At 39.5% G+C, this 19,930-nt stretch overlaps 1 protein-coding gene and 1 long non-coding RNA gene across 2 annotated transcripts in view; one reads left to right on the top strand and one right to left on the bottom strand.

Annotated features, from left to right (window-relative positions):
- The window catches only part of LOC122442250, a 29,460-nt gene that overhangs the window by 9,219 nt on the left and 311 nt on the right, over window positions 1-19,930 (top strand). Inside the window, exons 2-5 of the long non-coding RNA XR_006269597.1 lie at window positions 5,467-5,505; window positions 5,797-5,979; window positions 8,101-8,183; window positions 17,182-17,326. This is a non-coding gene — a long non-coding RNA (uncharacterized LOC122442250). The remainder of the gene's footprint in view (window positions 1-5,466; window positions 5,506-5,796; window positions 5,980-8,100; window positions 8,184-17,181; window positions 17,327-19,930) is intronic.
- On the bottom strand, window positions 1,671-5,949 carry KRT24 (keratin 24). Its single transcript, XM_043469760.1, has 8 exons — window positions 5,353-5,949; window positions 4,532-4,614; window positions 3,996-4,152; window positions 3,339-3,500; window positions 3,116-3,241; window positions 2,555-2,772; window positions 2,229-2,341; window positions 1,671-2,029 (listed from the first exon to the last, which is right to left on the bottom strand). Exons 1-8 carry the CDS (start codon window positions 5,947-5,949, stop codon window positions 1,926-1,928), a joined length of 1,560 nt encoding a protein of 519 aa, XP_043325695.1. The 3' UTR covers window positions 1,671-1,925.

The raw sequence follows: 19,930 nt of genomic DNA, 5'->3' as shown, positions 1-19,930 counted from the left end.
GCTGAATCAGCAAGTTCACATTTCATAACTTTTCAGCAGAGAAGAAACATCCAAGTTTTAACTTGCTGTAATGCTTTGATGGGAAACACATGTTTGACTTGAGACAATGTTGCTCTTTTTCTCTGAATAGTGGTTGAGGCTTAGGTACTAACTTCATTCTCTGGTTACAGGGTGCTTTTAGGTTCATTTTTATTTTTTATTCAATGTGCCTACAAGAAAAAAGCTACATTATTTGATTGTTTTTATTATTAAGATACCATACGCTCATTCAGCTCCTATTGACTTTATATTTGAAGGTACAATTTACATGAATTACATTCAAGTTTACCCTATTGTAATATTTCATTTGAGTTTTTGTGCCAAGTTCCATGTTCTTTTCTTGAAGACTGGCTTGTGGGATTGATGATCTAATTTGTGATCTGGTCCTATTAAATTCCTTAAGTGGGAAAGTCCTTATAGAACCTGGCTTTGTCCTTTGCCTGTTTCTTCCTGAGACTGGCCAAATAAACCCTCTACCCTACTTTAACAGGCTTCATTTTCCCAGCAAGGCAAGACAGAGCTCTGAGGACCACTGATGGGGTAAAAGACTTCAGCCATGGAGAGCAGGGGAAAAGGAAACACCAGCTTGGCTATGTGACAATATTTGGTTAGAGATGTGGCTAGATTTGACAAGGGAGCAAATGTCTGAGCATCTCTTCTCTTTGGGACTTTGAAGGTTTTCAGAAATTTGGCACCGTATCACACATCCCATCTTCTTTCCTAAGATTTTTAGTTTGACCATTCTCCTAAGTGTCCTGCAAACATGAATTGTCAGATTCCTGTGGCTCTTCTGGTGGATACTGTGGAATCAAGCCCTTTAGTAGTAACACCCTGTATTGTCTGCTATTTTCTTTGTGCTTTTAGCTTTCCTTTCCATCTAAAATGTAAACTTTTTGAAGTAAGAGACATATTTTTTGTTTCTTTTTATCTCATGAAATCCCCAGTTCAGTGATGGACAAAAAGAAACTATATATTAAGAATTTGAAAAAGAATAGATATATGTGTATGTATAACTGAATCACTTTGTTGTATACCTGAAACTAACACAACATTGTCAATCAACTATAATATAAAACAGCCCCAGGTGGCTCAGTGGTAAAGAATCCGCCTGTCAAGCAGGAGACTTGGGTTCGATCCCTGGGTTGGGAAGATCTCCTGGAGGATGAAAGGGCAACCCACTCCAGTATTCTTGCTGGATGATCCCATGGACAGAGGAGCCTGGTGGGCTACAGTCCATGGGGTCGCAAAAGAGTTGGAAAGGGCTTAGTGACTAAACAACATACTCTAATATAAAATGAAACTCAAAAATAAAAGCAGAAAAAAGAAATTAGACAGTAATTAATTATAGATTGATTATTCAAATAATCTCATCCTTCTTTGGGCTGAACTGTTAACTGCAGTTGTAGAGACCCTGAGGTCTAATCAACTATCAATGTGTTCTAATGTGATGTTGTTAAAATTTCCCACATACAAAATGGCTATAATTTTGATTCTCATGAAGAAGATACTATATAAATAATGTATAATACATATATTATTATTCATGATGATAATGCAGCTAGGTCATAACTGGTAGCTTCATTTCTAGGTTAAAGTATTGCATTTCTTAAAAAAATTCAGGAATAATTTAGTTAACTTGCAAAAGTAAGTTTATTGAAGCACAGAAATAATTAAAGCAAAGCTGTCTTTCAACTTTTTCAAGAGCATTCTAATAAGAAAAGAAGAGGATGCAGAAAAATTGGTTCGTCTTCTATTTCTGGATAGATACTTTTCCCTGAAGTGATCCTGAAAGATGGCTAGATTGATGCAGTTTCTTCATTGGTGTCCTTTAGAGTTTTTTTTTTTTTTTTTCCTCTGAAAGACACTCTTGTTGATCTGGAAATTGCTTATTTCAGTTTCACCTCAGAAACATTGCTGACTTGAGATGAGATGACTCTGCCATCCACCACCTCTTCTATGATGGTCTTAGTCACTCTACTCTTGCTTGGGTCTGAAAATCGCAGAATCACAATGTCAGTCTCACAGAAACTCACAGAAACATAGATCAAGATAAATCCAAATGTATTCATTGAGTATGTTCTATCTGGGTAAGATGATGTGAACAACAGTACATACTTTCTGTTTGAGAAACAAAGCATGTCTTTATGTTTCCATTATAAAATAATCAGAAACATGAAAAAAATATCTACCTCTGCTTTGGACAGAAGTTCCAGATCTTGAGCCATCAGACATGGATGAATCCCTGGATCCCATGTTTCTGGATCCCGAACTTCTAAAATCAGATCCTCCAAAACCAGAACCACTGGAGAAAAAAAGAATTGTTTGTTTTTGCACTTTGCAAAGGCAGGAGAAACCCTCCAGGCAGCGGACTCTTTCCCAAGATGGCAGCAGTCTTTTCATCGGACTGTGTCACTCTTGCATTATAAATACAAGTCTGGTCCCCACGCCCCTTTTTGTTATGCATAACATAAATACACCAAGGTCTGCATTTAGCATGTTCCTGACTTTCATTTACCCTCCTTCTCCATCAAGCAGGCGGCGGTAGGTCTCAATCTCCATCTCCAGGCGGGTCTTGATGTCCAGCAGCTGCTCATATTCTGCGTTCTGGCATTCGGTCTCACCCCGGATCTGGCAGATCTGCTCCTCCAGGCTGCTGATCTGCATCTGAATTTGCGACAGCTGCACCATGTAGTTGGCCTCCGTGTCAGCCAAGGTCCCTTCCAAGGAGCTTTTCTAAGAGAAAAGCAAATAAAAATTTCACCATGAAAACAAATCATTGGATGATTTTAAAAAAATACATTTTATAAGATACTAAGAGAAATGCACTTTCCATGAGTTACAACTTCTATGGCTCTCTCTGCTTCCTTAATTTTTCTTGCCATTATTTTTTAAACTAAATCTTTCTTGGAAATAGATATATTATCTTTAACTGGAATGTCTTATGCTTTTGACAACCATAATACAGTCCTTCCTAATCCTGCTTTTATGACATGCCAAGTGGGACATCTTGGCAAAGAAAGGAAACCAACTGCTCAACTTCCCCGTTGGAGAGTTTTGAGAAGTTCTTTGCACAAACCATGGCCAGTTGGGACTGCAGCTCAATTTCCAGGGCTTGCAGAGTGCGTTTCAGTTCTGTGATCTCATTCTTGGCGGAACTGGCTGCCCCGGCATCAGTAGAGATCTGCGCTTGCAGTGAGGCACTCTAAATACAAATAAAATGCAGTTGTTGCAGGCTGGTGCAATGACAGGAAGTGGCTCACACGTGGCCATGGACTCAGAGGCTCAGGGTGATGATCTACCTGCTTGTTGAACTGCTCCTCGGCCTCACGGCGGTTCTGCTCAGCCAGCTCCTCATACTGTGCCCTCATGTCATTCAGTAACTTAGTCAGGTCCGTGCCTGGGGCAGCGTTCATTTCCACAGTCACGTCCCCTCCGGAGCTTCCTTGCATACTCTTCATTTCCTAGCACGAAGCAAAAAGGACCATAGTGATGGAAAGCAATGACCTCCCAGACTACTCTGGTGGTCCAGTGGTTAAGAATCCACCTGTCAGTGCAGGGGATGGGTGCCACAACCACTCAAGCCGGTGTGCCCTAGAGCCGGTGCTCTGCAACAAGAGAAGCCACCGCAATGAAGAGCAGCCCCTGATCGCCGCAACTAGAGAAATCAAGCAATGAAGACCCAGTGCAGCCAACGAAGAAAAGAGAAACTTAAAAGAAAAGCAATGATTTCCTAAGATGTGCATAAGCCAACAAAAAGTTGAAACTAGGACACGGAAAGGAAAAAAAAAAAAAAAAAACCACCAAATTCACATATAATTTTCTCATGATTACTTTTTTTCCTCCTGGTTACAGAAGCTGAAAGTCCATCCAGATGGAATTTATTTTATTTTTATAGAATGGATGTGGGGGAACCTCTGTAGGCCAGCATTGTTGATTAATGTGGACCCCGTTCCTACCTCCTCGTGGTTCTTCTTCAGGTAGGCCAGCTCCTCAGTGAGGCTCTCAATCTGCATCTCCAGGTCAGAGCGAGTCATGGTCAGGTCATCCAAGACTTTCCGCAGGCCATTGATGTCAGCCTCCACGGTCTGCCGGAGATGCAGCTCGTTCTCATATCTGGAAGAGTACAGTACAGCCCATTTCAAAGAGTACAGTCGATTCTCATATATGCAAGAAAACGTTTTGTCCCCTGAGCAATTTGATCTATGAACGATAAGTTTTCTCTTAGGAGTTTTCCCCTTGTAAAGCAAAATCTGAACCGTACATTAACTCTATTGATATCTGATATTTTTGATAGCAAAAATTTCATCCTGAAATTGCCTTCGTTCTGCTCTTGTTTGTGGAATGAGGGTTTTGTAAAATGTACCCTTGGGATGTTTCTGAATTTAGGTCTTGATCCCCTAAAAGATTTCTTTAAAATTTAGAATAAACTAAGCCAAGGGATTGAATTTTATTTTTCCTACAATGTTTGTTTTCACGTCTTCACTTTTCTTACTTCAGTCTGAAGTCATCAGCAGCCAGTCTGGCATTATCAATTTGCAGAATGATCCCAGCATTTTCAATGGTGGCAGTAATGATCTAGAAAAGACAATAGTGAATAAATCATGGTTGCTATTTTTTTTAAACCTATGTCTACATGCCCGTCTGTGAGAGTAGATGTCTCCTGAGTGAACCTTTAAAAGTGAGTTAAAATTTGCTTAGTAATGACACCTGCATTGATGACCCTAATGTACTTAGACTACATCCTTCTGCAAAAATTAGCAGCCTGTACATTTGCTGGAATGAGCATGGAACATTGTTTCACAGAACACAATCCTCTACATAGTTTTGCTGTTTTGGAAGGTCAGTTATTCTATGAGCTTTTTCAGGAAATAAAAGAGTCTTTAAAAATATATTTCCCATACAACTACATCTAAACATTTTAGACTCCATCACATTCTCATACACTATTTGCACCAGGTTTTCGAGGAAGAAAAATAGGTATAAGGCTATTTAAGTCTAGTAGGAGGCTAAAGGACATCAACCTGCCAGAATTAATCATGATGAAAAATTAGAGAAAGCTAGTGTCGATTTATGGCCATCACTCTTAGGTTAATTAGCTACCTGGCATTGTGTAAATTCTACTTTTATGTAGAAATACTCAAATGTGAGATGCAAACAAAATTAATGTGTTTGGATGTCTTGTAATCCCGTTTTACACATACAACAAAACAAATATGTTTTCAAATAATTCTGTGACTTAAATTCATCATTCATGATCTGAATAAATGGGAAAGATACAGAAATAATAGAAACTCAGCATGGCTAGTGTCTCACCTGATTCCTGAGATCTTCAATGATTGGATAGTATTTGCTGTAATCTCTTCCAGATCCACCATCCCCAGACCTGGGTCCAAATTTCTCATACCACTCCTTGATTTTGTTCTCTAGGTCAGCGTTGGCTTCTTCCAGGGCCCTGACTTTATCCAGGTAATTGGCCAGCCGGTCATTGAGGTTCTGCATGGTTTGCTTTTCACCTCCAGAGAAAAGCCCCCCGTCACCAAGGCTACCACCCAGGCCAGCACCCACGCCACCACCATAGCTGTAGAAACCTCCACGAGCGCCTCCGCTGTATCCCGCACTCCCGCCGAAGCCAGAACCCCCGCCAAAGCTAGAGCCCCCACCAAAGCCAATCCCAGAACCTGAAGCTCCTCCAAAACCGCCCCCTATGGAGGAGCTACCAAAGCCCCCTCCAAAGCCTCCGCTTGCGCCCCCACTCAGGCCACAGCTGCCGGCCCCTCCTCGGAAGCCCCGGGCAGAGCCTCCCCCGAGACCGTATCTGCTTCCGCTGCTGAAGCTGCTGCCACCAGCAGAAACCCTGACGGAGCTGCTGCCTCCAGCCCTGGAGGAGGACATGCGAGATGAGCAAGACATGGTGTTCCTGCGAAGGTCTGGCTTGTCCAGGTGAGTAGGAGAGGTGATCGTGAAGAACCTATTTGCAGGCTGCCTCTTGGGCCCTTATATACACACTTTTAGGGTGTTCCTTGGCTGTGTCATTTCTTAATCCCTGTAACACCTTTGCTAATCTGCAACTGCATACTTTTTCCCCCTCTGAACCCACTCTACTGGCTCATTCTCTGAAGCTAGGTCAGAGCCTCGGGGCCTCTACTAAATTAAGAAAAGAAATAAGGTGGAGCAAAGCAAAAAAAATTATTTTTCAGAATTACAGTTTTAATCTTTCAGAGGTTTGGTGACTGATAACTCTTTTCTGAAAGAGTAATTGTGTTAAATTTGCTTCATGATTTCCCAATTGCAGGGCATATCCCCAGATTAACAGGTGTAATGAAAATATACTTAATATGATGAGAATGGAAATTTCCCATCAAACTTATGACTTTGTTCATTTTATTCTCTTTAAGTTGAAATGAGCTTTAACATCAGCATTTCTTTCGGGTTTGCTTGTCCTTCTCTGATTGTTTCAATTGCCTATTTCTAAGGTTTTTGAATTTTGTGACTTTAGATGATTGTCTTCCTTTGTATAATATTTTGAGATCGAATTAGCTATTTCTACTGTTACTAAGAAACTCTGAAACAATAGTATTCCACATTTATATGTATGCATTATTAGATCTTAATGACATTTATTTGCTCAGAGAAAGTCTAAGAAAGATTGAGAAAGTGTTCAGGCAGATGGTTTTAGTATTAGATCAGAGTTAGCGGTGTGATGCTGTGCTGCAAAGATGCTTTTCTTTCTGACTGAACTGGAATATGAAATAATGATACTGGTGACTTAAAAAACAGTCACAACCTAGAAGCTGAGAGTTATGTTTTGTTCCCAGGCTTCAGGTCCTAAAACTAAAGCATGACTCTCTACTTCTAGGTTGTGACTATTTTTTTTAAGTCAACAACATCAACTTCCTTCTTTAGAATCAGATCTTAAGAAATGAAGAGATAATGTTGATTTTGTTGATAACTAGAGAAGAGGATCTGAATCACTCCTTTTAAAATTTATTTATTCATTCATTCATTTATTTTTGGCTGCACCATGAGGCACTCAGGATCTTAGTTCCCCAACCAGAGAGTGAACTGTGTCCCTTGCAGTGGATGCGCGGAATCTTAACCACTGGACTGCCAGGAAATTCCCTAAATTTACTTTATTTTTTATTTTATTTAAAAAAAATTTTATGTGATTCACTTCTGAGAACCAGTGTTAGGCTTGGAGTTGTTTTGCAGATACCCAAACCTGGAGTTTCCAGTCTACTCTCTGCTCAGGTTTTTTCTGTTTTTGTTTGAAAGATATTTAGAAAAGAGGATCTAGATCCACTTCTGATAACTAACGTTATGGTTGAGATCATATTTCATAGATACTGAAATCTAGAATCCTCCCCCGTTGTTCACTTTCTGCTTCCTGTTTTTCTGTCCCTTTGTTCTTTAGATTATTTCCATTTGCCTCTGCTAGTAGTTTCTCTGGTTTGAAAGGTTTTTTTTTTTTTTTTCTGTTTAGATATACTGCATGATTCTATTTATATGAGGTACCTGGTGTAGTCAAATTCAGAGACCAAAAATAGAATGGTTGTTGCCAGTGACTTGGGGAGGGGAAATCAGTTGTTTAATGGGTACAGGGTTTTAGTTTTGCAAAAGAAAGGAGTTCTGGAGTTTGGTCACATAATAATGTGAATGTATATAACATTCCTGAACTGTACACTGAAAAATCATTTAGATGGTAAATTTTACATTATGGGCATTTTGCAGCAATTTTTAAAAAGTGGGTTTTTTAGGAAGGTATAGATGCTTTCAAAAATATTTCTTGGCTTGCTGAGCTTTAGGCCCAAGTCGCTGACTTTTATTTACAACTTTCTTGCTTATCTTGGCAGTCTCTGTTAAACTGTGTGAGTTCTTGAATCTTTATATTCAATTGTTTGTTGTCCAGTGTTCTGCCTGCTTTGATTTCTTTCTTAGACTGCCTTTGATGGGGACATATTATTAAACAGGTGATTGTTCCTTTTACTGTGTAACTCTTTAGGTTCTTAGCTTTTAGGTTCTACTGTTTTTGCAGTAATGGTGTGTCACTGTTTTTACTTTTAGCGCATCAGTGCTTTGAGGATTCAAGGTGTTTCCTAAACTTTAAATCGTTAAACTGGGAGTAGTTCTCATTACACTGTTCTAAGGTAAGTTAAAAAATGCACCGCCCATTAAAGTACTTTGGTCACCTTGCCTAACCTTTCCCCAAAGCTATGAAACCAAAGAAGTCTAAACAGTAATGGGTAAATTATATGCAAATATTAGGGTTCTGGGAGGAACAGTCCCTTTCTTTTCCTTCCTTTTCAAATGATGAAATGTAATCTTTCCACTTTCATAAAGGCTGGCATTTGGCTAAAAAGTATACAGAAAGGCACAATACCTAAGTGGAAGAAACTTGGTGAAACTTAGAAATTTCAGATCCTGGGTAGAAAGAGCTTTAGGTGAGAAGAATGAGAAGAGACAAAGTTTAGCAGTATCTTTGGCCTCTGAATTTTTCCTGCGGTTTGTGGAGTTTTTCTATAGTTGTCATCTGAGTTGTAGCAGTTTCAGTTCGGAAACTTTATGTATCGTCTATTTTGGGATATTTAGATATTTGAGTCTTAACTGAGGAAGCTTGAGATGACTGAGGTATTCTTGTTTCTTATTCTTAGCTTTCTTCTTGATACAATTTTAAAAGCTGACATCTATCTCTTCTTTGTTTTTAAAATTCAGTTTAAAAATTCACTTATTCTGGAAATTCTCTGGCAGTTCAGTCTTTAGAACTCAGAGCTGTCACGCTGGGACCTGGGTTTGATCCCTGGTTAGGGAACTAAGATCCCGCAGGGAAAAAAAAAAAAATTAAGTGATTCTGAGATGCTTCTCTGATATTATTCTTTTATTCTTTATTCTATACTTTGGAAATGACTGCTGGGAAAGGCATTTAATAAGTAAATGGCCATTGTGTATGTGTGTGTGCTCAGTCGTGTCTGACTCTTTGCGACCCCAGGGACTGTAGCCTGCCAGGATCCTCTGTCTACGGAATTTTCCAGGCAAGAATACTGGGTCAGGTTGCCATTTCTTACTCCAGGGGATCTTCCTGACCCAGGGATCAAACCCATGTCTCCTGCATATCCTGTGCTGGCAGGTGGATTCTTTACCACGGAGTCACATGGGAAGCCCGGCCTCAAATTCTTTTCTTTTTTGAGATTTCATAGCTTCATTTTATTTTTTATTTATTTTTCAAATTCTTTACCTAATGAGGCAGTGGGTGAATAAATGTGGAGGTAAACCCATAGGAATTCCCCCTGTTTGGATTTCCTTAAATCCTTTTTCATGCTTTCTCTTTCTATGTGCTTTTCTTTTAAATAGTGACTCTATCCAACAGACTAATCTAGATTCCGTGAGTTACAAACTGTCTGGAATGTTGGCATTTCACGAATTAAAGAATTTTAATCACATATGTAAATAAAGTGTTCTTCCTGTTTGAAGTATTAGAATTCTTTAATAAACCTTAGTCTCTGTTGTTCTCAGACATCCCTGAATTTAATAATTTGTTTACTTAAAATAATGATTTGCCAAAGATTACACATTAGTTCTCGGCATTTCTTTCACCTGTAAAATGAAAGCTTTCAGAATTGGATGAGGTTCCAGTGAAACAGAACATTCAGGAATGCTGGCTTCAGTGCCTGGCATCCGGTAGTTTTTTTTAATATATAATTGTTTAAAAGCAATAGACTGAATCCTGGGTGTCCAGGCTCCCAGCTCAATGCTCTGCCTTCAGTTCCATGTATGTTTGATTACTTTGTGATTAGCAGTTCATTTATTTATGTATTTTTACCTGTGAAGGATCATATAAATGACACTTCACTGTAGCACCTGACTTTTATAATAAGTGCAGAATGATTTGCCAGTAGTAACCAGCAGCATTTTTTTTGTGAGATGGATTTGTATTTTAAAAGATTTCAGAGGAATAAGCTGCATGTTTTTAGATTAGGAGGAAAACTAAACACTAAAGAATATGGCATGTTGCCCCTGATTAATCTTTTGAGTTAATAATAGAATGATCTCAGGGTATCTACCGTCTGTTCATTCCAGAGAATACTGAGATAAAAGCACAAGATCAGATTAGCTAAGGGAAGGAAGTGGGCACCAGAGAATTTGTGGCGTGTTGGCAGAAATTTTGGTGGCAGATAGCCGGGGAAAGGGAAAAGCTCCAATTTGATGTGTGCACAGTCTCTCTGTAATACGTGACATACTGCGGAGAGTCACTAAGTATTCCTTGAAATGAATGAAATACAGCCTGGCCTGACTTGCTTTGTGAACACTTTGATCACTTTTGTCCCCTACTGTTTGTTCTGCCTTCTAAGTCTTTATTTCTCCATCTTCTGGGCTTGTGATTGTGTGTGTGTGTTGGAAGGGTTATTGGTGAGGAGAGGTGCTATTTGTGGAGGGCGCAGCAAGGACATGCCAGAATGAGCCGGAGCCTCCCTTGTAGAGAATCATTTTTTAGGTTCATGTCCTGGTGGTGGCCACTGTGAGCCCCACCAGGCTCAACTACTTGGAGGAAAAAAAATTTTTGCAACAAGAAGTATTCTGAGAGGTGGTTCTAGTTGGATCTGGCATCATCCCTAAATCGATTTCAACCCGGTGCTCTTGTCAGACACCAAAGAAGTTACAGATAGAGCAGAAATCCACCAATGCTGTGAGCGCTTATCTTCCTTCACACCTTCCTCTCCTTTCCCGAATTCTTTCCCTGTTATCTTTCCATTCTTCTTCTCTTGGTAGCTTCAGTTAAGTGTGTCCGCTTAAGGCCTTTGCTTCCCCACCTGCATCTGTTCGGTGACATTTTGCCAAATTTTGTTCTGAAAGAAAATGACTTAGCTTTGTACTTGTCGTGTTTGAAGACTCTAGAATTCCTTTACACAGCTCAGTTCCCTAATTTTCCTGAAGATCATTGAGTCAGTTTATGGAGAGTTAGGAGAACAGACACGTGACTTTGTGTGTGCTAAGTTGCTTTAGTCATGTCCTATATGGACTGTAGCCCGCCAGGTTCCTCTGTTCATGGAGTTCTCCAGGCATGAACACTGGAGAGGGTTGCCATTTCCTTCGCCAGGGGATCTTCCCTGCCCAGGGAACCAGCCAGCTTCTCTTAGGTCTCCTGTATTGGTAGGTGTGTTCATTATCTCTAGCGCCACCTAGTGACTTAGCAGAGGTGGAGATTTAAGTAAGAATAGCCAGGAGAGATAAGAAAGCCTTCTTTAGTGATCAATGCAAAGAAATAGACGAAAACAACAAACATGAAAAACTAGAGGTCTCTTCAAGAAAATTAGAGATACCAAGGGGACGTTTCATGCAAAGATGGGCACAATAAAGGACAGAAATGGTATGGACCTAACAGAAGCAGAAGATATTAAGAAGAGGTGGCAAGAATACACAGAAGAACTATACAGAAAAGATCTTCACGACCCAGATAATCGTGATGGTGTGATCACTCACCTAGAACCAGACATCAAGAATGCGAAGTCAAGTGGGCCTGAGGAAGCATCACTACGAACAAAGCTAGTGGAGGTGATGGAATTTCAGTTGAGCTATTTCAGATCCTGAAAGATGATGCTGTGAAAGTGCTGCACTCAATATGCCAGCATATTTAGAAAACTCAGCAGTGGCCACAGGACTGGAAAAGGTCAGTTTTAATTCCAATTCCAAAGAAAGGCAATGCCAAAGAATGCTTAAACTAGCACCCAGTTTTACTCATCTCACATGCGAGCAAAGTAATGCTCAAAATTCCCCAAGCCAGGCTTCAACCATTCGTGAACTTTCAGATGTTGAAGCTGGTCTTAGAAAAGGCAGAGGAACCTGAGATCAAATTGCCAACATCAATTGGATCCTTTAAAAAGCAAAAGCAAGAGAGTTCCAGAAAAACATCTATTTCTGCTTTATTGACTATGTCAAAGGCTTTGACTGTGTGGATCACAATGAACTGTGGAAAATTCTGAAAGAGATGGGAATACCAGACCACCTGACCTGCCTCGTGAGAAATCTGTATTCAGGTCAAGAAGCAATGGTTAGGACATGGAACAATAGACTGGTTCCAAGGAGTATGTCAAGGCTGTATATTGTAAAACACCCTGTTTATTTAACTTATATGCAGAGTACATCATGGGAAATTCTGGACTGGATGAAGCAAAAGCTGGAATCAAGATTGCCGGGAGAAATATCAATAACTTCAGATGTGCAGATGACACCATCCTTATGGCAGAAAGTGAAGAAGAACTAAAGAGCCTCTTGATGAAAGTGAAAGAGGAGAGTGAAAAAGTTGGCTTAAAGCTCAGCATTCAGAAAACTAAGATTATGGTCTCTGGTCCCATCACTTCATGGGAAATAGATGGGGAAACAGTGGAAACAGTGGCTGACTTTATTTTTTGGGCTCTAAAATCACTGCAGATGGTGACTGCAGCCATGAAATTAAAAGATGCTTGCTCCTTGGAAGAAAAGTTATGATCAACCTAGATAGCATATTAAAAAGCAGAGACATTACTTTGCCAACAAAGGTCCATCTAGTCAAGGCTATGGTTTTTCCAATAGTCATGTATGGATGTGAGAGTTGGACTATAAAGAAAGCTGAGTGCCGAAGAATTGATGCTTTTGAACTGTGGTGTTGGAGAAGACTCTTGAGAGTCCCTTGGACTGCAAGGAGATCAAATCAGTCCATCCTAAAGGAAATCAATCCTGGGTATTCCTTTGAAGGACTGAACTGAAGCTGAAACTCCAATACTTTAGTCACCTGATTTGAAGAACTGACTCATTGGAAAAGACCCTGATGCTGGGAATGACTGAAGGTGGGAGGAGAAGGGGACAGCAGAGGATGAGATAGTTGGATGGCATCACTCACTCAATGGACCTGAGTTTGAGTAAGCTCCAGGAGTTGGTGATGGACAGGGAAGCCTGGTGTGCTGCAGTCCATGGGGTCGCAAGAAGTTGGACATGAGTGAGTGACTGAACTGAACTGAACTGAACTAAGCACAGAGTTGGACTGTTTTTGCTTGAAAGGTCCTTTTGGATCTTCCTTCATACAAGGTAGACAGCATCTATTTAGAGGACTCACAGACAGCTATAACCCAGATGGTAACGTGAGTGGCATGACCCAGGCTCCCATGTCTCTCGCCATTACTAAGTCAGTTTGCTGGGCAGTCTCCTCTGTGTCTCTCTGAGGTTGACCCCTCAGCTTCTTCTGGCTTTTTTTTTTTTTTTTTTTGAGCAGGTCACTTTTCTTGAGTCTCCAGAAAGTTGGGGACTCAACCTTCTGAGCTATAAAGTGACCCCATGTGGCCATCCTTCCCCAAAATGGTCACAGTCACCTTTGCTAAGGGCTCTCAGGCCCTAACCTCATGGCTTTTTAAAAAAGAATTTATTTATCTGGCTGCATTAGTTGTGAGATCTTTGCATCATGTGCATGGACTCTCTAGCTGTGGCACATGTGCCCTCAAGCTTGAGCAAGTACAAAAAAAGTGGAATGCCCCCCTTATAATTGCTCCTTGGAATCAGCTGACCTCAGGAGAAGCAGACTCTTTTCCTGTCAGATCCCAGAGGTCTTTTCTCCTTGCTTGCCCTGCTTCCTCTCCAAAGATTCTGTGTATCTCTGCCTGCCTCCTATTTTAGTCTATTAAAAAAAAACTCTTTTCTGCATGATTTTGACATGCTTGTATATTTCTGACATCAGAGCAATCCTCCTACTGCAAGAGTCTTTCTAAGGAAAATCATCCTTATCTAAGTCCAGATTTGTTTTTATTTGACACAATTAGAATTCAGCAATAAAAAGACAACTGGAACAACCTTAATTTGTAAACTCAGACACATTCTCCTAAACTCCTGGACCAAAGAAAATCAAACCCCATATTACGAACCAACTAGAAAGTAATGAAGAAAACTCCAGACCTGGACTTTTGAGTTATAGCTAAAATTGTAGAGGAAAATTCATAACCTCAAATAGCTGCATTATTAAAGAGAGACTAACAATGAAGAACCTTACTACAAAATTTTTTTTAGATTTTTTTTTTGATGTGGACCACTTTTAAAGTCTTTATTGAATTTGTTGCAATACTGTTTCCGTTTCATGTTTTGGTTTTTGGCCGCCAGGCATGTGGGTTCTTAGCTCCCCGACCAGGGATCGAACATGCGCCCCCTGCACTGGGGAGCAAAGTCTTAACCACTGGACCGCCAGGGATGTCTCTACAAAAATTTTTTTTAAAAGAACAACAAAATAAAATAGATGAAAAATAGATGAATAACAAGAAGAGCTGACATCGAGATAGAAAATAACAAATACATACAGATGCTCAGAAACTGATTCTTTAAAGAGACCATTAAAATAGATGACATCTTTGTGGTTCTGATTTAGGAAAAGAGAGAGAGATTAAGAAGTACAGAATTAGGAATGGGAGAGGAGACATAACTGTGGGTACAGGAAAGGTGAAAATAATAAGAGAATGCCATGTACAAGTTAATGGAACACTTGGAAATCTTCCTAGTACTTAGCCAAATTGTTTTTTGCTTGTGAGAGAAGAGGCACAGGGCTGACCCTAGGGGAACACGGCTGTTGGGAAACCATTGCAGAGCTGTGGCCTCAGATGGGAAGGGTTCACAGGACAGGGCAAGTATGAATTGGGAGGTTGTAGATCTGGGCCAGGCTTGGGAGGGTTGAACCTGGGGGCCAGTCTATATGGTTACTATTGCATGAAGGGAACAGGTGGGAATACTGATTAAGAAGCCAGATCTTTTCAGGAAGGGAGAAAATGAACGAGACTTAGCTCTAATGTGGGGCTTGGCTAGATGAATGAGAAACAGGTCCCAGCAAGCAATAGTTCTCCTCTGATCCCTGTGCCCTGGAAGGAGGCAGAGAAACCTGGTGTCTGGGAATCTGAGGTTGAAGAGTGCGTGGGGGTAAGCCTAGCGTTCTTCCCACAGTGGCGTTCAACAGCAAGTCCAGGGCCTGCCATTGCCCTTCTCGGTGCAGAGTAGACACACGTATTGATATTTCTTCTTTAAAAGTCTTTATTTAGTTTGTCACAGCACTGCTTCTGTTTTATGTTTTGATTTTTTGGCTGTGAGGCAGGTGGAAGCTTAGTACTCTGGCCAGGGATGGAACCCAGGCCCTCTGCAATGGAAGGCGAAGTCTTAACCACTGCCAGGGAAGTCCCTGATACTTCTAGAAAGGGTAAATGGGTGATGTTTGGACACTGACCTATCACGTCTTCATGGTAGGTGATTGGGTGTTTCTAGAAGCACTTTGTATGATTCGTCCTGGAGCCAGCCGAGGACCCAAACCATGCCCGGTTCTCTTCTTTCCGTGTGTCCACATTTCACCACCATTCAAACACTGCCTCTTCTAGAACGTTTTCTTACTCCAGTCACCAGCTCCTAATTTACCAGCTTCTCCTCCCCACGACTTCTTTCTTCATTGTTCTTAAAGTTTCTATGACATTACTTACCACTTGACTACTCTTTTATTTTTCCTTAAAGATTAAAAATAGGAACATATTCATTGTAAAAACATTTAAACAAACAGATGATTTTTCTTGGAAGATTCAAAAATTTACCGATATTTATCACAGAAAAAATTAGAAAATATATATAAACTTGTAGCAGGAATAAACATCACCCATATTTTCACTACCAGTGAATAATCACTGTTAACACTTATAGGTATATTGTTTCCATTTTTTAATGGGCACGTATATAATTTGTGTACAATTCTTTTTCTTTTAAAGGTAAATGATAGCGTATTTTCTGTGTTGAAACTCTGCTTTTTGTTTAATTGATGACTGACATCTTTTCAGGTCAGTCCATGAACCTGAATATCCTTAATGGCTGCATGACTCTCCTCTTATGGACTTTTGATGGTCTGTTGATTCTTCATTGTCAGATATTTTATTATGTCTAATTTTTCACTGTGATAAAACACTGCTAGGAGGAATAGACATATAATAAATAACTGATTGTTTAAGAATAAATTTCTAGAAATAGAGCTGTTGGCCCTTTAGGATATATTATTTTCTTAAATATCTGGTGCTGAGATGTTCTTATGAAGTTTTTTGCCAATTTACAGTCCACCCAGTGATGTATTAGTGCCTTTTCCCTACACCATGAGTTTAATCATTAAACAAACTGGACCTGTTTTAATGCCTTTCTTGGTTTACTATAGATGTTGGCCCTTGGTCACTTTTTTAAAGCTGGTTGGCCATTCATACTTCATGAATTGCTTATGTATATCATGTACCCGTTTCTGATTGGTATGGTTAACTCATAGATATACATTCATGAATTTCTATACTGGGGCCATCAGTCCTTGAACAGACATATATAATGCAATGAAAATACCCATGGCCTACTTTCTTGAAGTTAGCGGGTCCCAGAATTCTCTCTTGATTTTAGACATAGAAGACAACTGCCAGAAGGTGGCGCCAAACTGCAGCCGGGACAAGATTAAATTGCATAGCCAAAATTTGGAGTCACTTGGCTCACTAGCTGCATGAATTCCCGTTGGTGTTGGGATGGATTTCTACCATATTCTATTAAGGTTTAAAAGATTTTTAAACTAAATTAAAACTGTACTTCTATTTTCTGTGGTTGGTTTTGCTATTAATAAAATGAATCTTGAAGAAAATTATTGTTTTGAAGGTGAGGTAGACAAGCATGAGGCATGATTCTATTTTGTGGTAAGTCTCTTTCTTCAATTTGATTTTCATAGGCCAGCACTCGTCAAAGTTTTCAAGACATCAACTGGGCATTTGACCTCCATTTTGTTCTGTAGATAAACCTTAACTTTGATACCAGTGCTTTTGGAAACTGCTTAAAAATTGCTTCAAATAAGACTATTTCTAAAATATTTTCTATTAAATTATATGCATTTTCTGCTGTCTAGTCTAGAGATAAGACTAGACAGGCACGTTTTGAATAATTCTTTACCACTTAGAAAAGGATGAAGCATGCATAATAATTTAGATTAATTTATTTCTTTTAAAATAAAAAAATTCAAAACTCAGAGTGATGATTTAAGATCTCAATGTAGTTAATGGTATTGCCTAAATAAAGCTCCAAGGCATCTGCATTTTAATTTGCTTATTTATTCATAGGATAAAGAATATTCTCCATTATATTGCTTTGTAGATTTTGCTGTTGTGTGCAAAGAGGAAGTTGGACCAAAATGCCTGTTTGAATAAACTGGAATCATGTCTTCCTGCTATACCATAAGATTTTCAAAATTAAATTTGGGAATTTTGATAGCTTCAGAATAATTTATTTTGGGGAAAGGGTAAGTCTAATACCTGCTTTCTTTTTCAAAATTAATCAATTAAACATACCTTGTTTAGTTCTTTATTTAAAATATTTTTGGCTGTCTTGGATCTTCATTGCTGTGTGCAGACTTTTTTCTCTAGTTGTGGCGAGCAGGGGCTCCTGTCTAGTTGAGCTGGGAGGGCTGCTCATTGAGATGGCGTCTCTTGTGGAGCACAAGCTCTAGAATGCTCGGGCTTCAGTAGTTGCGGGCCCCAGGCCCTAGAGCACAGGCTCAGTAGCTGTGACTCATGGGCTTAGTTGCTCTACGGCATGTGGGATCTTCCTGGCCCAGGGATCAAACTCGTGTCTCTTGCATTGGCAGGAAGATTCTCTGAGCCACCAGGGAAGCCCTTAATTTATTTTTAATTGGAAGATAATTGCTTTACAATGTTGTGTTGGTTTCTGCCATATAACATGTGTATCAGCCATAAGTATACATATATTCCCTCCCTCTTGAACTTCCCTCCCACCTCCGCCCATCCCACCCCTCTAGGTTGTCACAGAGCACCAGCTTGAGCTCCCTGCATTGTGCAGCCACTCCCACTACCTGCCTATTTTACATATGGTAATTAATGCCAGCTTTCTTAATTGCTCACAAGGTCGTATGATTATTTCAAATTCATTTCATCATTTATGTTGAATGTAATAGTTAATAGCTGGTTCTATTGCTTCATTCATTTACCATTCACCTATTACTCTATTCAGTTGTGATTCTGTTTACTTATTACTGTATTATTTATTATTCACTTGTTATATTTATTGATTATTCTGTTTATTCTGTTACCTCTTTTCTATTTATAATTCTATAATTTTATTCTATTAATCTTGTTTTAGTATTATTCTACTTTATTATTTATCACTCTATTATTATATTATTAGTTTATACTTTATACACAGTAATATGTCAATTTTTATCAATTATTAATTGAGCATCTTGCAAAAAGCACTCAGATCTTGGAAAGTCACAGTCCCTAATTTTGAAGAATGTGCATAAAATTTTTGTTCCTTTTTATATGCTCCCATCAAATCTTCTCTCATGTAATTTTCACAATGTTGAGAAAGTGTCAGAAAAATAACTTGCTTATTTTAAAAAACCAAGTAACAATAGAGTTTATTTACCATCTCGGTGGTTGACCTAGCTGTACACTCTTGGTTGCCAATGGTTTATTTATCATCTTCCCTTGCTTACAAACAGCTGCCCTAGTTAGAGACCCAGTTTCCCTGTAGCTTGGTCCTATCAACTCAGCTTGCCATTCCACACAATGTTTCACACCACCTTCTGTCACAGACTTGCAATCGTATCCTCCTACTCAGCAGTAAAAACCCAGATTCTCTCCTTAGTTTTGCTGCTGAAATTTTGAGCTGCTGTTAAAACCAAGACCCCCATCTGTCAACTGCCAAAGACTTGTTCTACCTCCATTGGCCCATTAGTCCAAATTCCTTTCCACTCTCAAACTGTTGGGACTGATGTGGGCGAGGCTGGGAAGGAGGACACCTATGTTCCTGCTGTTGGATGCTCCAAGTCCTTCCAGAGTGCTTATGTCCATAGTGGGGTGTCCTTTGTGTATTAAACTCAAGAAACATTTATTGAGTGCTTGCTCTGACTGACACTGTAATGGGAACCAGGGATAGTACATCAACAGATCTACAGAATTTCAGCTCAGCTACATGTGGTAAAATAAGCCAGCATGGAATTTTGTAACTATGTACAACATTGTTCATTTATAACATGTTCAATGAATATGAACTTGGGCAAACTCTGGGAGATAGTGAGGGATGGAGAGGCCTGCAGTCCATGGGGTCACAAAAGTTGGACACAATTTAGTGACTGAACAACAAAAACAACAATAACTTTGTTCTAAGAAAATATATTCAAGTTCCCAAAGGTCAGCATTGGCATGGCACTTAAAGAATCCTGGAACCACATTTTTGCACTTCCAGCTCTCCAGTCATTATCAGGCTGTTTACCAGCTGTGTGATGTTGAGAAAATTACTTAACATCTCTGTGCCTTGGTGTTTCTTCATCTGTAAAATGAAGACACCAGTTCCTACTTCATAGAGTTATCATAAGGATTAAACAAATTATATTCCTAAAGGACTAGGAATAATATGTGACAAATAGTAAGTGTGAAATATGTTTGTTACCTAGAAATATTTATAAACAACTCTTGGAATACAACCCCCTTTTGAACAGAAGACTGCTTTTTGTTTTTAATGACAAATCGAGGTAATTAATAACCCTTATGTCCTTGCCCATTTAAAAATAGTTCTGGAATTTTGATCACTAGCAGCAGTGACCTGAAAAATAGAAGGCTAGCTATGTATATGTTGCAATGCGTTATTTTTAAGAAAGAGGTTGAGGAGTGTAGGTTTCTTACTTAACTCATTAATTCTTCAGTTACTGAATATTTGCTGTAATATCTGCTTGGACCAAATCTCTGTTGATTTTGATTTTCAGATCAGCAGCCTGTTTATACTGTATTCTGATAACTGAGGTTCCAGATGGTATGTCTGTCACCTGGGAAAAGCCCACTGCTGTGGATCCCAGTCATTGCATCATGACACTACCTTCACTGGTGTT

This window comes from Cervus canadensis, chromosome 1, assembly GCF_019320065.1.
Source record: "Cervus canadensis isolate Bull #8, Minnesota chromosome 1, ASM1932006v1, whole genome shotgun sequence".
Classification (NCBI taxonomy): Eukaryota; Metazoa; Chordata; class Mammalia; order Artiodactyla; family Cervidae; genus Cervus; species Cervus canadensis.
Note: the sequence above shows the minus strand (reverse complement) of the source record. Positions and strands in the feature narration are given on the sequence as shown.

Coding starts and splice junctions, on each gene's coding strand:
- KRT24 (XM_043469760.1), bottom strand. CDS start 5,949: ATGTCTTGCTCATCTCGCATGTCCTCCTCCAGGGCTGGAGGCAGCAGC. Junction 3,242..3,338: donor AGGAGCAGTTCAACAAGCAG/GTAGATCATCAC, acceptor ATTTGTATTTAG/AGTGCCTCACTGCAAGCGCA. Junction 2,342..2,554: donor CTGCTTGATGGAGAAGGAGG/GTAAATGAAAGT, acceptor TTTTTTCTCCAG/TGGTTCTGGTTTTGGAGGAT.